At 34.9% G+C, this 17,878-nt stretch overlaps 1 protein-coding gene across 7 annotated transcripts in view; it reads right to left on the bottom strand.

Annotated features, from left to right (window-relative positions):
• LOC132161355 (protein unc-80 homolog) overlaps positions 1-16,467 on the bottom strand; it is a 56,402-nt gene extending 39,935 nt beyond the window's left edge. For 3 of the 7 annotated variants that reach the window (XM_059571333.1, XM_059571336.1, XM_059571334.1), the window contains exons 1-16: positions 16,205-16,467; positions 15,752-15,800; positions 14,510-14,666; positions 14,101-14,396; positions 13,351-13,474; positions 13,099-13,163; positions 12,823-12,956; positions 11,365-11,632; positions 9,064-9,198; positions 8,679-8,895; positions 7,315-7,446; positions 6,854-7,122; positions 5,431-5,748; positions 5,210-5,341; positions 4,442-4,589; positions 397-447 (exon numbers count right to left, since the gene is read on the bottom strand). In XM_059571333.1, the coding sequence (XP_059427316.1) occupies positions 397-447; positions 4,442-4,589; positions 5,210-5,341; positions 5,431-5,748; positions 6,854-7,122; positions 7,315-7,446; positions 8,679-8,895; positions 9,064-9,198; positions 11,365-11,632; positions 12,823-12,956; positions 13,099-13,163; positions 13,351-13,474; positions 14,101-14,396; positions 14,510-14,666; positions 15,752-15,800; positions 16,205-16,296 (2,587 nt within the window). In that variant the 5' untranslated portion in view covers positions 16,297-16,467. The remainder of the gene's footprint in view (positions 1-396; positions 448-4,441; positions 4,590-5,209; positions 5,342-5,430; positions 5,749-6,853; positions 7,123-7,314; positions 7,447-8,678; positions 8,896-9,063; positions 9,199-11,364; positions 11,633-12,822; positions 12,957-13,098; positions 13,164-13,350; positions 13,475-14,100; positions 14,397-14,509; positions 14,667-15,751; positions 15,801-16,204) is intronic. The other 4 variants (XM_059571335.1, XM_059571338.1, XM_059571339.1 and 1 more) reach the window with 2 other exon arrangements.
• Between the last annotated feature and the right edge of the window lie 1,411 nt (positions 16,468-17,878).

Here is a 17,878-nt window from a genome sequence, read left to right as displayed (position 1 = left end):
GGCAAAATACAGTCACTCAGCCATAAGTGCCAAACAATAAATGGAAGCAGGAAGCATTGATGTTTACAAGATGAAAAGGGGAAAAATCAATAGCACATATGATAGGAAAACCTAAAAAGTGATTTGTGCAGGGTTTTGAAGGTTTGCATACATGCAAGTGACTGTGGCCTGAGAGATAGTAATAGACCTAACAATCAGGTCATGCTCTGATTTCACAGTGATGTTGAGTTAAGTTTAGCTGGATATATAAAGCCGATTTTTTGATTTTTTATACGGTAAGGCCTAAGCACTGTTTAGCTCTACTACAGGCGAGAACATCACCCTGGACATTGTGAGGGGTGCAGGAATGGGTGTAATGCCTAGTTTTGGTAGTAAATTTAGATATTGTGTATCTACCGAAGTTTCTTTTATTCGCCCTCCTGGACCTCTCACCTGCACTGCCGTATTCTGCAAGAGAAAAGATGGTGGGCAACATTGGTGTCAGGCCAGCACAGACATGTACTCGTAAGTCAGGAAACACCAACTCATTCCAAAACACACATCCACGCACAGACGCACACCCACAGATGCAAAAAGACGACGACCCAAAAAAACATAGGGATACCATTTTCATAACACTCACTCATGTTCACTAACTTGCCAGAAATCAATCGAAATTCAGCTTATCTTGCTGTTTTGATTCCATAAAATTGAAAAATACAAACAATAAGAATTGACACTGTCAATATGATGTTTGGCAAGTCTGCTGAAAGGATGAGTGATGAGGGACTGGGGAACAAACAGTGGAGTTTGACAGATGGACAGTAAGAAAGAAAGAAAGAAAGAAAGAAAGAAAGAAAGAAAGAAAGAAAAAGTACTACTGGCAGACATGAAGGCAGAAGACAGAAGAGGCCGAGGAGCGAGAAACGAATGACATAAAAATATGTAGAAACGATCTGTATTTCCAGCAAATTGTGTAACATTTGCTTCAAGTTTCTCATTTAATACTTTGTAACACATGGCCTTTTTAATGGATTTTTTTGACTTCTTTATTGTGATAGAACTGTAATGCCATAGCTGGCATGTATATTCTTAAATTAAATATAAATTTGTGATGTTGGATAGATATACCCAACCTCCAAACCAAGTGTGTAGCAGCTTATCATATAATTTACGGAAAAGACAGAAATAGAAAAGCCCTGATATATGACACTAAATTATTCTGCCTGCTATATTAGGTGTTATGATCTGTTCTGATTGTTCATGGGTGTTATAAAGCAACATTTCTGTTGTGTAACTGAGACATTTGGTATGACACAGAAATATCCAGATGTTCTGATAAATGGAAATGTGACAGCCACAGTGTTCATATGAAAAGCTACTCACTCCAGTCACTTCTACAAGAAATGAGACTTAATGGCACAATGTACACTTAGCAGGTAAATGTTGGAAAATATTAACCCAGACAGGGGATCAAATACCACCTGTTTAAATCTGGAGGGTTTTGTTTTCCCATAATGATTTCCCATAACTCTACAGTGCCTTGCGAAACTATTCATATCCCCTCAATATTTTGTTATGTTGCTGCCTTATGTTAAACTGCTTCTAATTACTTTTTTTCCACATCAATCTACACTCCACACACCATAATCGTAAAGCGAAAAACAAGTTTTGAACATATTTGCAAATTTAATAAAAATTAAAAACTAAAATGATTCCATTGCATAAGTATTCATACCCTTAGCTGAGACAGTTGAAATTTAGCTCAGGAGCATTCATATTGCTTGTAGATGTTATACACTTCAAGTGAAGTTAACCTGTGGCAAATTCAATTGAATGGGTATGATTTGGAAAGACACACAGCTGATAATGCATATCAGGGCAAAAGTCAGAACTGCCTATAGAGCTCAGAAACAGGTTTGCGTCAAGCCACACATCTGTGGAAGAATTCTGCTCCATTGAAGGGTCACAGAAGCATGTAGTTTCTGTTAGACAAGCACAAAGCAACATTGGCTTATAGGCAACTCTGTGAATGTCCTTGAGTGGCCCTGTCACAGCCTGGGCTTGAACCTAATCAAATATTTCTGGAGAAATCTGAAAATGTGCATCTTCCCCCAACCAACATGACAGAACTTGAGAGGTGAAGAGATGAGTAGAAGGATGGCAGATAATTACCAAATGCTGATGTGCAAAGCTTGTCGCATCATACTCCAAAAAACTTGAGGCTGTTATGGTGCTTCAGCTAAATATTTAGTAGGAATACTTTTGCAATGTACTTATTCCAGTTTTTTTATTTTTAATAAACTTACGAAGTTGTGAAAATTCTGTTTTTGCTTTATCATTATGGTCTATAGAGTGTAGATTGATGTGGAGGAAAAAAAAAGGAATTTTAAAGCAGTTTAACACAAGGTAGCAACATAACAAAATGTGAACAAAATAAAGGGGTATGAATACTTTCACAAAGCACTGTACAAAACAAATTAATACATTCATATGAAATCCTGATCTGATTTTATTATTTTACTAGATTAACTTAGCTTTTTGTATAAAGAAAACAGCTAATTATTACTCAGTGAAATAGATATTAATTTATGTTTTCTTATTAATGTTAAATTTGGATTACTTCTGTGGACTAGTTATTTAATTAGCTACAATGTAAAATGTAACTTTATCTATTTTAAGTTTTCTCTCATCCAGCTCTTTATGTCTCTTACCAGTTAGTTGTTCTTCCAAGCAATGGTTTCATTTTCTTGCTTCTAGTCATCTATCAAAGGTTTATCCTCACCATATTATTAAATTTATACTCAAATCTTCCAGTTTTGAGTCACAAGACGGCACCAATGAGCTATTCTAAGTTGGTATGAAAACAGATGACGGAGTTATACAAGAGACATGAAAATAGCAACGGTATCTTGCCATGGTCAACAGTCAGATATACAGCTTAGCAGTTATTATTGACCAGAATTGATCAGAATCAAGTATTTCAGAGAGCTGTTTAATAATTACTTCAAATTGTACCGAACCCTAATAGAAAAATTAGTTTGTGATAAACTATCTGTCAAAAGATTTGAATAATTAAGTTTTTTACCAAGGCTACATGTATTTGATCAAAGACAGTGAAAACAGTAATACTGGGAAATATTATTACATTTTAAAATAAAATATTTCTGCTTTCAGAGGTAATTTATTTCTGTGATGGCAAAGCTGAATTTTCAGCAGCCATTACTCCAGTCATCAGTGTCACGTGGTCCTTCAAAAAGAAATCAAATATGGTGAAATTAAGCTTTAACATCACAGGAATTAATTTACCTCGTGTGATATTAACTATATGAAATTATATAAATATATACATTTTCTGCAGCATATCTTGAAGTATGTGATAATTCTAAATGCATTTTAATAGATTAATAAATTCATGCAGTGACAGAACGCACTATAAATGCGCATGCATGCACACTCTAACTTGCTAGACTTCATCATGTAAGGTATGCGCGCACTCTGTAGGAATTTTATTTGCTTTTCGCGATATAGTGGATAATATCAATTCGCACATAGTTAAAACAACAATTGCGATATTATTGCAGGATTCGCAGACCACATCGCACACCCCTATACCTTTTAGATTTTTATAATGCATTATATAATTTTATAATGCATCTTATCGATCCACCAGTTCACATTTAAAGCTCTGCATGTCTGCAGGGGGAAAAAAATATACTGTGTAGGGAAAAAACATGGGTTGATTTTTGCATTGGTCTGAACTCTGAACAAAACAACAGTTATTGAAAATGCTCATTCATTCTGCCAGCAGGTGAAGCGTTTGGTAGAAAATAATTGTTTCCCTAGTGACAGCAGAACACAAAGCAGCACAGCACCAGACTTCGAATGTGCAGCGCTCATGTTTATTTAATGAAATCATAACTTTAGCCTTTTGAAGTTCATTCATCACATTCAGCCATATGGCAATTCAGGTATTTCAGTCCCCAAATTTGAAGACCTCTTGAAATCATAATTAAGACTTTCCTGTACAGTTTAAGACTTAAGTTTATGTCCTTAAATTTGATACAACTAAATTTAAGACTTTTTTTAAGACCCGCGGAAACCCTGAAGAAACAGTTATTTTAAATTGTGATATTTCATAATATTACCATTCTGCTGTATTTTAAATGAATAAGCTACTTATTTCAAAACATAAAAAAAATATTTTGACTGAAATTGTTCTATTGCTTTAAATTTACAATAATCAGAATTTTAAATAAAAGTTTAATAAACAGCTCAATGATCAAATTGTTAAAAAAAATCATGTTTATCTCTCTTATAGGAAAATTCAAATCCATCTCTATTACTGATGCATGAAAATGGGGCTCATGCTGTATCTCTGGAGACTTCAGAAAAGGGATTAAAAAATATGCCTGGGCAAGTTAAAGACATGCACTTAATAAGTGCAGCTCTGCCCTCTTACTGTCAGTGATTGGCTCCATGCAGAAGCCAAGTAGGGCATGTAGGAAATCCACAATGTTGTTGAGCGAATCCTTATTAACATATTCTTTCATAGTCTGCCGGAACTGCACTTTATCCAGCTTGTACAGAGTAGTCAAACAATTCTGCGCCTAAAAAAATAGCACAGCATCTGGTCATTCACCTTTGTTGGAGACAAACTGCTACATGCAAATGTATTATATTCTACATATTTTATGAAATCCATATCATCTGACCACATGACTAAATAGTCTGACAGCAAATCAACTTAATGGTGTCTAACAAGAGATCAGTGATTAAAGGGTTAGTCCAGCCAAAAATGAAAAATAAAGCCATAAATTACTCACCCTGAAGTCATGCTAGATTAACATTACTTTCTTCTTTCAGATGAATTCAGTTTGAGTTATTTAAAAAATTGTCTTTGATCTTTCGAGCTGTCTGATGTCACTCAGCGGGTGTTGCACTGCATCGGTCCTTGAGAAGTTTAATAAAAAGCTCATCCATTAAAAAAAGTGTCAAACGGCTCTGGGGGGTGAACAAGGGCCACCCCCCATAGCCATGTGAGACATTTTTTTTATTAAAGACAATTTTTTAAATAACTCCAACTGAGGCCGTATACACCTAGGATGACTTCAGGCGGAGTAATTTATGGCTTAATTTTCATTTTTAAGATTGAACTAACCCTTTAAACCTCTTAAAAAAGGTTAATCTTTACTTTAAAATTATATTTTAATTGTACACATATATTGACCTGCATCCGAAGGCGGTCTCCAGAAAGCCCACGATGGCCTTCACCACAACCGTACGCACAGCCGAGCGATTTTACGATCTTGATGAGCATGGTTAGAGCCAACCTGTGAGTGCTGAGTGAAGTGTCTCCATCCTGTTGATGATTTAAAAAAATGCATGAAATCTTGCATGTGATAATTACTCACACATATTTATTTGCAACCAATATATTAACTGTCTTACCTGGTTGTCCTTGTTATTCTTTATATCATCTCTGCTTCCTCCACGACTCTCTCCACCTCCTCCTCCTCCATCTCCTCCACCACCTCCATTAGGTGCTGCTCCTGTGCCTCCAGCCGCCTCCCCCTGAGCTCCACCCACACTCTGACTGGCTCCCTCCTTCGGACGCTCTGCCTCTTTGTCCTCAGGTTTGGGGGGTTTCTTAATCACACTGGGCACAACCCCCAGCTGCAGGAGGCATTCGATGATGTTGAGTGCCACGTCGCAAATCCGAGAACTGATGTCATGGGTGAGTACGGAATACAGGGCCCGCAAAATAGCCTTAAAAATACATACCAGGGGTAAACAGGAAAGGCAACACTACTCATACTATGAATCATAATGTCAGATCTTTTCAAGCTTTAATGGAGTGAACTAAATCAAAAATAATTTTAACATTTTATTCAGTTAATGTTAATGGCTAATCTTAACACTACCAGTCAAAAGTTTGAAATACTCTAATTACTTTTTTTATTGTTTAAAGAAGTTATTTATGCTCACCAAGACTGCATTTATTTGATAAAAAATGAGCGCAATTAATTGCAAACAAAAATAAAGTTTTTGTTTTCATATGTGTGTGTTCTGTGTATATTTATTATGTATATAAATACACACACACACACAAACGCAGAATATATTTTGAAAATATTTACATGCATGTACATGTCTATATTTACATTAATATAATTTATATTATAAATAAATATCTTATATAAATATAACATATTTTTCTGAAACATATACATGTGTATGTATAAACATTCACAGCACAAAACTTTTATAACAGTAAATATGATGAAATATCAATAAAATAATAGTAACCATTATTAAAATACCCGTTTTCTATTATAATTTATTTTAAAACATATTTTATAAGCTGAATTTTCAGCAGCCTTCATTGTCATATATTCCTTCAGAAATCATTCTAATATGCTGATTTGATGCTCAAGAAACATTTATTATTATTACTGTTAGAATGTTAAATACAGTTGTGTTTCTTAATATTTGTGTAAACTGTGATACACTACCATTTAAAAGTTTAGGGTACAATTGAATAAAAATAAAACTAAATCAATACTTTTATTTAGCAATAAAAAGTGACTACACACATTTGTCATCTTAAAAAAGATTTCTGTTTTAAAAAGGGAATTTTCTATTTATTGAAAAGCCTGAAAAAAAACATGGTTTGCACAAAAATATTAAGCAGAAAAAAAACCTGATTATAATCAGAATCATTGCTGATAACTGTACATCAAATCAGAATAAGCATATTAGTATAATAAGAGCCTTTTTTTTTTACAATGTAAGAAAATACTTTTTAACCAAGACAGTATAAGCAAATTTGTCTCTAAATCAATGCCCCTTTGCTCGAGGCTCCACCCCTTACCATGAGGTCCAGCATGCCATTCTTCAGAATGAAGTTGTTAGTGCCCTCAATATTGTCTCGGTCCTCTAGCGATGTGTAATTGATGCAGGAGTCTGTCAGACTTCGGGGAAGGTTGGAGCAGGCCAGCGGCTCACATGGCATCTCAGGGATGGGAATGGGGTTACACAGTTTCTTAATGTGCTCTGTGAAGAAATCTGTATAGCCTACATTAAAGGAAGCCACAGTTGTGTTAAATGTAGCCATGGTGATGGTGGAGATCTGGGAACGAACTGAGAAAGAAGTCAATCAGTCAAATGATTATTAACAATTAAAATATATTGGTAGATTTATTTTTTTCTCTAAAATGTTCAGCGAACCCACTAGCATCTCACAGTTTGAAAACCCCTGTTGTATTTTATTAATCTTGATTAATTCCATGAAAGATTTAGATTTAGAATGAATACTGTGATTTATTTGCTTACCACCCTCTTTGATGGTATTGTCACTGTGACTGTTGGAGTGTTCAGGCAAGTTGTGGTGGGAGTGAAAATGTTTTGCTCCAAGACTGTCCACATCTCCGGTAGTATCTGAGCTTCCACGACGTGTTAACTTCCCTTCAACACAACCACGATATGACAATAATCAGGGCTTGAAAAACGAAAAAAAAATTCAATAGGTTAACTCCGAGCAGAATCGATATTTTAACGTTTCTGTTCTGCGTTCCTCTGATATTATTACCGTTCCGAAACCGGTTCGGAATGGAAGAAAAACCAGTTAATAACATTTTTAAAAAAATATATTCTTTGCCTATAATTTGCCTAATAATAATAATAATAATAATAATACAATAATAATAAAGTATAGCGTTTTCTTTACTCAAAAAGAAAAGGAAAAAATAGAGATCTAACGCTTAGCCACAGCAAATACAGCATCATCTTCTCTAGATTTTGGCCAAATGTAAGCTACTTAACCCCCCCCCCCCAAAAAAAAAATCTATCAACACTTTAAAGACGTCAAACTATTTGTAAGATATTTAGAAATGTTTGCTGCATTGTTAAAAAAAAAGACACTTGTATAATATTGTGTTTTGAGAGTGAAAAAAAAAAATTTAAGTCGTGGCTCACGTCGCATTTTATTAGCCCTATTACTTCTGAAATAATGAAGGTTAAAATGCCTGTAGTCTAAAGTAAAATGTTCCCGACGTATCTGGATACTAAAATGTAATTTATTATATAGCGTTTGTACTTTCAGTTATTATTATTTAAAATAATAAAAAAAAAATAGGCCCTTTTTGCGCTGCGTCATCAGGCCTAATTTGGTCTTAATCCGGCCCTGAAGGCGGTGCATTACCATTGAGATTTGCCCAAGATGAGTTCACAGCTGAGCAGACATTTCACTCGTTGGCTTCAGGGTCACATTTGCATATGCCGTACTGCTGGAAATCGTGATTGATTGACAGCAAATTTCAAATATTAAATGGAACGATAAAATAACGTTATTAACTGGTTAATGGCCATTTAAAATTTTCGATTCTATTCGGAACTATAAAATTTGATTTCGTTTCTGGTTCTGTTCCTGTCAAAATTTAGTTCGTTTCCGTTTCCGTTTTCTTTCCTTGTACCGGTTCAGAGCCCTGACAATAATTTAAAACTAATCTCACACAAGTGTAAGCAATTGGTGAATGCACAATTTGTATGGGCAAATAGAAGGGCAAAAATTGCTTTACAAAAATGTTTAAGAAATTATTAAATTGTTAAAGTTTTATAAAAGTTTTTTGGATGCACAAAAACTGTCTAGAAAAACACACACACACACACAGCCTAAAGAAATAATATGGATTCCATACCCATGATAGTGGAAGGCCAACCCCCACGTTCCAGTGTGCGCCGGTCATCTCCCAGTCCAGAGAAGCTTCCGAATGAGAAGGTGCTGCGTGTTGGTGAGACATCCAGGTGATCCTCGTGCATCAGGAAAGGCACACCCATTCGACGCTGGCGTTTCTTTCCAGTATGGTGGAATGGGATAGAGCCTTTTCTCTCTCGATCATCTTTACGGTTCTTAAACTGGAAAAAAGACAAAAAAGTGATAGAATAATAGAATAAAGTGCATAGTGGCATAGTGAAAGTTAAAAGTAACCTTGCATGTGATATCAACATTTTATTAGAGGTTTTGCAAAAACGAAAATATATAATTTAGTGTCTGAAACGATGCATTAAAAAAAATCTGCATACCTTTTTGAATAAGTTCATGCCCATCTCAGTTGAGAGGTCAGGGACTGCTGGTCTCCTCAGGTTGGAAACTGACACTTTGGAGAAGGTCTCAGAGCTCAAAGATCTGCTTTCCTCATTACATTTTAGAGTCATATCCTAAGAAAAAATGGCAAAATACAGGGTATCAGAGGTATGCATTTTTAAAAACCTATGATTTATGATGGTTCAAATGTTGAATAATAGTATTTCAGTTTATTACGCATCTTTTAAAGCAGCAACCAAACATCCTGATCGTGTATAATGAACTTTTAACTTGTTAAAAATTTTAAATTGTAAGATTGCTCAGTTATCGCTATTAAAGGCAGGGTAGGTAATAAATGTATAAACAACTTTCTTCCAAATTTGTTTAAACTTTCTATATATATCAATGCATAATTAAAATGTAAGTACTCTGATAAAAAGAGTATAAAAATCGAGTGACTCTAGACCGTTTAATCTGTATTAAACACAGCTCATTATTTCCATTTCGGGACGAAACATAGGATTGGCTTAGGCGACTGTCACTCTCTCGCAACCATGGCAACCACCCTTTTGCCACACATGACCTGCCCACTTGCGCGCGCACGTTTGATTTGAGGAATTCAAGAGGCACGGATCCTAGGAATACCAAAACAATGGCAGAGAAACAGCAAGCAAAATTCACAGTACCAGCCTATGCAGTTAGTGAAGGCAAACCAGGCAAAAAAGGAAGACAGTAACAGTACAAGAAAAGGCAATGAACAAAAAGTCTTTGGTTAAACAAAGAAATAAAACGCGAGTTAATATCGGCGTGGCTTTCCAGCGATGGCGAGAACTGAGGGAACTCAAGGGGCTGAAAAGTGACTCCTTGATGGCTTTATTTCTGCTGGACAGGTAAATCTTTCTTTTTGTATTTTGATCATACATATTTTTTTGTTTATTTTTTCATGAAGCATGTGTCATTAGCACACATAGCTGCGTAATATAGCTAACATAACATTACTTAGCGAGCCGTAGTAGAGACGATAAATAATCTATAGGAGCCCAGAAGGGAGGGGGTGGAGTGAATGGAAATAATGAGCTGTCTTTAAAAAAGTCGTGAGAGGTCTACAGACACTCGATTTTTATACTTTCTTTTTCAGAGTACTTACATTATAATTATGTATTGATATATAAATAAAGTTTAAACAAATTTGGAAAAAAAGTTTTTTATACATTTTTTTTACCTACCCTGCCTTTAATCATTACTAGTGGCATCTTTGGATTTTTATTTCTGGAGAGGCAAAATCAGTCAGCTCCCAAGTCTAACATGGGGGCACATACAAAACATCTAATAATTTTATATCAAGCAAAAATGCATTTAAACCATCCACATCAAATGGCCTTATTATCTCACCAACACAATTCATCAACAAAATATTAACTGAAAATTATTAGTATCAGGGTTATTTTCCATCTTGTTTTACTTTTCACTATGTTCTGTGCCTGTTTGCCTGTGTTCTTCATCCTTTTTCATTTCCATAGTACACCTGTTCTGTTTTAACATGATTACGTTCCTGTTATATAAGCCCTGTATCTTCAGTTCCTTTGTTCGTTCTCATAAGTGCGTTTCTCCTACAATTTCCTGAGTGTCATTTGTGGATTTATAAAGGCTGTGTTTGTCACTTATCTCAATCGTTGTGTGCTTTAGTACACCAACCATAGCATGACAAAAAGTACAATATAAATACCATATGTAATTATTACTTTTTTTTAGTGTGGGTTTATTTTGGATGTATATCATCTGATAATAAATATTAAATTTAAATTTACCCCTTTATTTTTACATTAAGATTACTTTAAAATAAGATTATCATCTTATACTTAACCTTTAAATATACAATCCAAAATGCAGTAAGTCTCAGAATGTTTATGCTGTGATGCCTAAATTCACTTGTACTCTATCATTTCATTGCAATGGATGTTTATATTTTCCGTCAAATTATCCAGATTGTATGGAATTTTAATATTGACCATTATTGATTATCGACCATAGCATGAAAATAATAACCTGCTTATTTGTATAAATATCTGCTGGGCTTTTAATATCTGATAATACACATAATACACAGTGTTGTAATGTGTATGTAATGTACAAGTTTATTTTATGGTAAAACTAAATCAGAATTTTAAATGAGTTAATGATCACAGAATGTATTTCAAATCCTGGCCCCACCAGAACCTAATACAGATATGCCACTGTCCATTACCATCAGAAACTGCTATGTAAAAACACACAATCAGTTGCTGACATAGGAGTGTTACCTGTGTTTTGTGAGTATTAACCAAAGAAGGGGTAGCAGCCACCATGGAACTACTGCGGGGCCGTGGTAAGGGGGGTATCAGGGGTTCAGGGGGGCGTTCAGGCTTCTCCTGCAGTATCTGACGCAGCCGCTGCAGGTAGTATATGAGGGCCCAATGCACACCCTCTTCTGTCCAGTAAGGCTGCATCAAGCAACGCAGCACTGCAACATCAAAATAGGTGGCATACCTTGCTCGCTGTGATACAGAGATGCCACCAGGGACTGAGAAACTTTCAGTGAAAGAAAGAAAGAGACATATTTGTTACAGAAAATTATGGTCAGAAAGAACGGAAGTTCAGACTGACTTTGCTCAGGATCGTTGCTTGGCAACTGCAGTGCGAACACATGCACAGACTAACACTGTGACAGATGGGAGTCTGACTGGAACTGGACACTATTTATCTAGCCAGCGTAGGATGAGTTTCAAGAAAAAATGCTTTAAAATCTTTCAAGTTTTAGAAGATTGTAACAGATAAACACTTTACAGTAAGGTTCAATATGTTACCATTTTTTAGTAAGTTAAAATGATGTTTTAATATGGCATAAATTTAAGTTCAGAAGAACAGAATTGATCTGTAATCGAAATTTTTAATATTTAATATGTCGTTATCAAGAAATTAAGCATCCTAGCTATAAAGGTGTTATTTTCTATACCCCCCCCCCTCAAAAAACTGTGTGTGTATATATATATATATATATATATATATATATATATATATATATATATAAAGAGAGAGAGAGAGAGAGAGAATGGTATAGTGTATAATGTTACAAAAAATTATTTCAGATAAATGCTGATCATCTTTGGATCCTTCTATTAATCAAAGAATCTTGAACAAAAAAAATGTTCTCAGCTGTTTTAAATATTGATAATAATAATAATAAATGTTTCTTGAACATCAAATCAGCATATTATAAAGATTTCTGAAGGTTCATGTGACACTTAACAGTAAACACTAGGAATGATGCTGAAAATGTAGCTTTGATCACAGGAATAAATTACATTTTAAATATTCAAACAGAAAGCAGTTATTTTAAATAGTACAAATATTTCACAATATTACTGCTTTTGTTTTATTTTGGATCAAATAAATGCAGACTTGGTGAGCAGAAGAGACTCCTTTAAAAAAAATATATTTTAATTCTCACTGTTCAAAAACTTTTGACTGGTAGTGTAGAAATTATAATAATAACTGTAAAATTATTTTGTCATTATTATTTCATGATGGCTATTGCATTAACTGATCAATTAATTTATGGAAACTTATAAAAGTATACAATTTTTGTCAGAGTAGAACCACAAAGTCTTAATATGATTTTTCCCCATACATATATTGACAATTGATGTTTTCCCTAATTTCAAAACAGATTATTAAATAGGATCCTGCTACATGCACCACCTGAATGTACAAACACTCACTTCTTTGGTTGTGAAAATCCTTTTTCAAAGGCCTGCTGTGAGGACCCTCCCTTCTCCACAGAGTTGCCACGGCGACAGCTCCGTCCTGTCACCGAGGGGGAGGAGGAGTCTGGCTGGTCTGATTCACATACCACCTGAAAGCCGAGATAGAAGAGGAAATCACATGACCCCGGCTGAACAATGATGTTAATGCACTATGAGAGGAAATTAATATACGCCAGGACTAAATGAGCCACAAGAGGCTGTGCAGCTGCAAATCACAGTCTAAATACTCACGGCAGGGCATGGGTTACTGGTATCATGAGAACTACACTGGTTATTCACTGGAGAATTCCTCTTTGCTGTGGAGAATATAACAGAGATAGCAGATGTCAAGCATGAATGATGTACACACATAAAGAACAATTAGCAAAGACAGAATTGTATTTTGTGTTTGATGCTGGTAAAATACAGCAAAAATGTAATTGCTGTCGAGGACAGAAGTGATAGAAGAACTGTAAAAAATAGGTGAATTTACAGAAATCTGACCTGTTATAATGTTACGCATGGGTTTGACAAGGGCAGAAAAAGCAGGAACATCAGGTTGACGGTGCTCCCACATTGGCTGCCAAATAACAAGTCCACCAGCCAATCGAAAGGTGAGGTCAGACTCCTGCCAAATGCAAAATAATATATTTTTTTAGCAGTTTAAGCTAAATTAATAAATCATTATTTGCAAAAATAAAAAAGTACATTCACAGCCATGAAATGAAGGATTTTGAACTGATAAAGTAGGGCTCAACAATAACATTTTCCTTGCTTTGTCATAGAAATGTTTTTATCTGCACCACCACAAAAATGATCCGTTCATATTTTTATGTTCGCTAGAAATATTTATTTTTCAGCAAATGTTAGATATCATTTTTCATCTTTAAAATACTGAAATTATTAAATAATTATAATTAAATAATATAACTATTATATTCCACTATAATAATTAAAATACGTTTTATTTTAATTTATATTAAAAAACAAGATGGAAATTATACAGCTGTAATGAAACTCCCTTCTGCTAATCTCATCTATGTTTGCCACGTAGATAACATTATCTAGTGACAAATCAGAAGAATTTACAGCAACAATGTAGAACAGATCATGGAAAACTAAGGCATTAAAATGAATGCATAATATCAATGATGTAATATTTTCAGTGGCAATGCAGCCACTTCTATGAACTCTTTCAACTGAAAAGATAAAATAGAGAAAAAAATAAATCATATCAAAAGTAAATGTTCCAACCTTGATCCGGTTAATGAGGGGGGCAAAGAGAAACACAAAGAGCTCCACAGTGGCCATGTTCTTGTGGTAGAGTTTGGCACGGGCATATTCATTCTCTTCAGTTGTGCTGCCATTGTGGTCTGTGAGACCCTGGTTCCCCATGGGCTGAAGGTAGGCACTACTGCTACCACTGCTGCCCCCAGACCAGCCGTGTCCCAGGCCAGGCTCCTGGTGGCACTCCTGGGCCGCCTCCAGAAGCATCCAATGTAGAGTGTGAAGGAGTTTCGTTTCAGCTACCCCGAGTTTATCCTGGTGTCCTGGTGAAGAGAGATTGCGAACATGCTGATCAATAAAATTAACCACAGAATGAACTCACCCAAACACACAGTGCACAAAGGACATAGAAATTGTAGTTTAATAAGGTTCCTACCCAGCTTGTTGCGGTTGGAGAGAAGGATGGCAGTGCAGTGGAGAACATGAGGCAGAGCAGCCTGGACCAGCTCCCAGCGAGAGATGCTCTGGATGGCTTCAGTGAGGGCTGGAGAGAGCCCGTGGAGTTTGTTCTCCACCAGCACCCGCTCAAATGACTATAGGCAGGATAAAAGCATGAGACATAATCCTCAAGAGCACTTTTTAAATGATTGCTTCCTTCCTGTTATAGTATTATTTGTACACAAAAAAGAAAACCTGATAAAACAGCAAGACTGTCAGTCATATGGCATACTAATACTACTCCCAATAATACTAATAATAATTATTAACAGAACTGTATGCAGATTTGTTTTTATTTCTTACTGAAAAACAAACAAATAAACAAACAAAATAAAAACTGTGCAGCTGTAAATAGAACAAAATATTCAAAATTAAATTCACAATTTCCAGTCGTGAAAGAGAGGGTTACAGAATGCTTAATAAAAAAAAAAGAAGCATAATTCATTACTTTAACAAAAACAAAACACTTAAGGAGGATACACACTATACTTCGTTTTTTTTTTTTTTTTTACAGTAAACTACTGTAAGTGCTCAAGTAAAAACCTGTTAATTGATTAATGGTATAGGTTCCCTTATTATGGTGAAAAACTGAATAAATCTAACAGAACATTTAAAATGTAACATTCTGTTAAATTTACTGTTTTTGCATATGAACAAGTCATCTTAGAAATTTCACTGAACATTTTTAAAAAATTCCCAAAATGGCCTGTATGACATTTGTTTGAAATAATTCTGTTTCTTCTTGGTTCTTTCTTACCAGTTATGGACATTAAGGTTTATGTCACATCTTATGTTGCTTAATTAATGTTTATTGAATTATTTTAGTGTCATGAGTCACGTGTGTAACCATTATGCCATTTTGTATTAGTGTGCATAAAGTATATTACTGTACATATGTAAATGTGCTTTGGTTTTATATATATATATATATATATATATATATATATATATATATATATATATATATATATATATATATATATATATATATGTGTGTGTGTGTGTGTGTGTTTTCTCTTTCACGTTCACACTTTTTTCTTTTTCACTGTGGTTTGTATATTAACGTTAAATCAAATGCAGTTAATCAAATATATGAACCTCTGATTTAGGCTTATAGTCTGAGATAGAGGAAAGATTATTACAGGTGAAGGTGTTCACTTATGATTATTAATACACTCACCACACAGGACGCTTCATACTGCTTCCCTAACTTCGGCCGTAAAAACGCGCTGTAACAGAAACAGGTTTTTATTTAGTTTCATACCATATCATAAAATTGTATAAATTAACAGCCATAACCAAGCCGGCAAGGACACTCTGTGCCACAGCATGATTTAACTGAAACTGAATTAGGAAGAGCTCTGATAAGGCGCTGACAGCACGATTGCTCTACGAAGGTGAAATATTCGATAGAACATTCAGCAAATTTAGTTCAGGGTTTCATTCTTTAATCACAAAAGGTGCGGCGGTGTGTGAAAAGATGACGCACGAGACACCAGCGCAACAGAAATCCATTCAGAAACCGGTATGAGAGATGCATACGAATGAGAACCGCTCTGCGGGAACCATATACGAGGAAATCAGACTAATCACTCGCAGAAAACACCTGTTATGCCACGACTAAATCACTGACCTGGTCTGTCTCCATAGGAAGGTTTGGATCGGAAACGGAACCCCCCGACAGTTTTCCTGGTCACTGTCATCCAAGCTCTTTCTTTTTACCATTTTTGACCTGCTGGATTCAAGGGTGCAGACGGGCTGCTCAGAGATGGATTTGATTCACGACATCGGATGGTAAAATGGCTGCAGGTGTTGCCTTGTGTCGACACCACCCCGTGGAGCAGCGCTGAAAGACCGAATCCACTTGTCAATTAAGACACACTGACCGTCGGGTTGATACGGCTTCAAATACGTAATCAATGAGATGGAGCAAAGGACCCCCTCTGGGTCTTAAAAGCTCGAGATTCGCAAATATTTAAGGGTAACAATTAATACTGCATTATTAGTACCCAAATCGACAGTTCTGCCAAAATATAACAGCTACTACAAGCACTGTTACAGTAATAATAATAATAAAATAGACAATATGAGACCCATGTTAGAAGTTTTCAGAATATCTTAGTGTTGGATAACATCAAATTTGGAAAGTTCAGTGTAATAATAACTAGCAATTAAAATGTTTAATGTAAACTATGACTACCATTTCATAGCCTATGGTATATATGGTATATACTTCATTTATGCAAGAACAAAAGTGAAAATAAAAGCACAACTGTATTGTAAATACATGGTTATTGTAATTACACTGCAATAAATGTAAAGTAAAATGTGGTAACACTTTATTTTAAGGTGTCCTTGTTACACATGTACTTACCATTATAACAATAAATTATGCATAACTACATGCAAGTAACCCTAAGCCAAACCCTGACCATATGTAAGAGCATGTTGTTAATATTACTCAGAACTTAAATGTATAACTACACTGTAACAAGGACCCCTTAAAATAAGGTGTAACCTAAAATGTGATCCTTTCAGAAAACAAAAATGGATTTTAAAATCTCTTCTGGTGCTTATTGCAGAAGTAGATAGCCTATACATGTTCATAAACTGCAGTTCATAAGTTAACCAATAACACCTTAATACCTCTTTAATAACACATCAGACAAGAATAAAAGTTAGTGTTCTAAAAGCATAAACAAATGCGATATATTCACTTTCATAAATCTGATTACAAAAAAAATGGGTTATTATTTGGTTTCCCACATACACATCTTGACCAGATAGAATAGTTATGGTCCTATTAATTCTTTTTTACATATATAACATCCATTCAGGATAAAACATGGTTCTATTAATTCGGATTCTCCATATGAATTTCAGGCCAATTGAGTGGAATAATTCAACCTAAATACATAGTTTATTCCTAACAAAACCAAATGTATAATGTATAATTACATCGCATAATTCATATGCATCTCTTTTTTTGTGATTTTTTTTTATGTCTGCCTGCCCCATAATGCAAAAGTATTGTCACAATGCATAAATTTGTACAATATTTGATCTAGCATTTCACATTGATGCATAAAAAAATAATACTTAAAAAAAAATGTCATGTGCTTTATGCAGCAACATCAGATGCATCAGATGACAGGAGACTTCTTGCTCCAGGTAGGGGAATCTAAACAACAAATGTGCAAAACACAATGAGGAATAATTCCCAAAACACTTTATTGCCCCCCCCCCATAACCATACATTTTATCAAATGATGATCATATGAATTCAGTGGTATGAACATGTACCGAT

Source organism: Carassius carassius, chromosome 17 (genome assembly GCF_963082965.1).
Source record: "Carassius carassius chromosome 17, fCarCar2.1, whole genome shotgun sequence".
NCBI classification, from domain to species: Eukaryota; Metazoa; Chordata; class Actinopteri; order Cypriniformes; family Cyprinidae; genus Carassius; species Carassius carassius.
The sequence above is the reverse complement of the archived record's forward strand: the minus strand, read 5'-3'. Positions and strand labels throughout refer to the sequence as shown.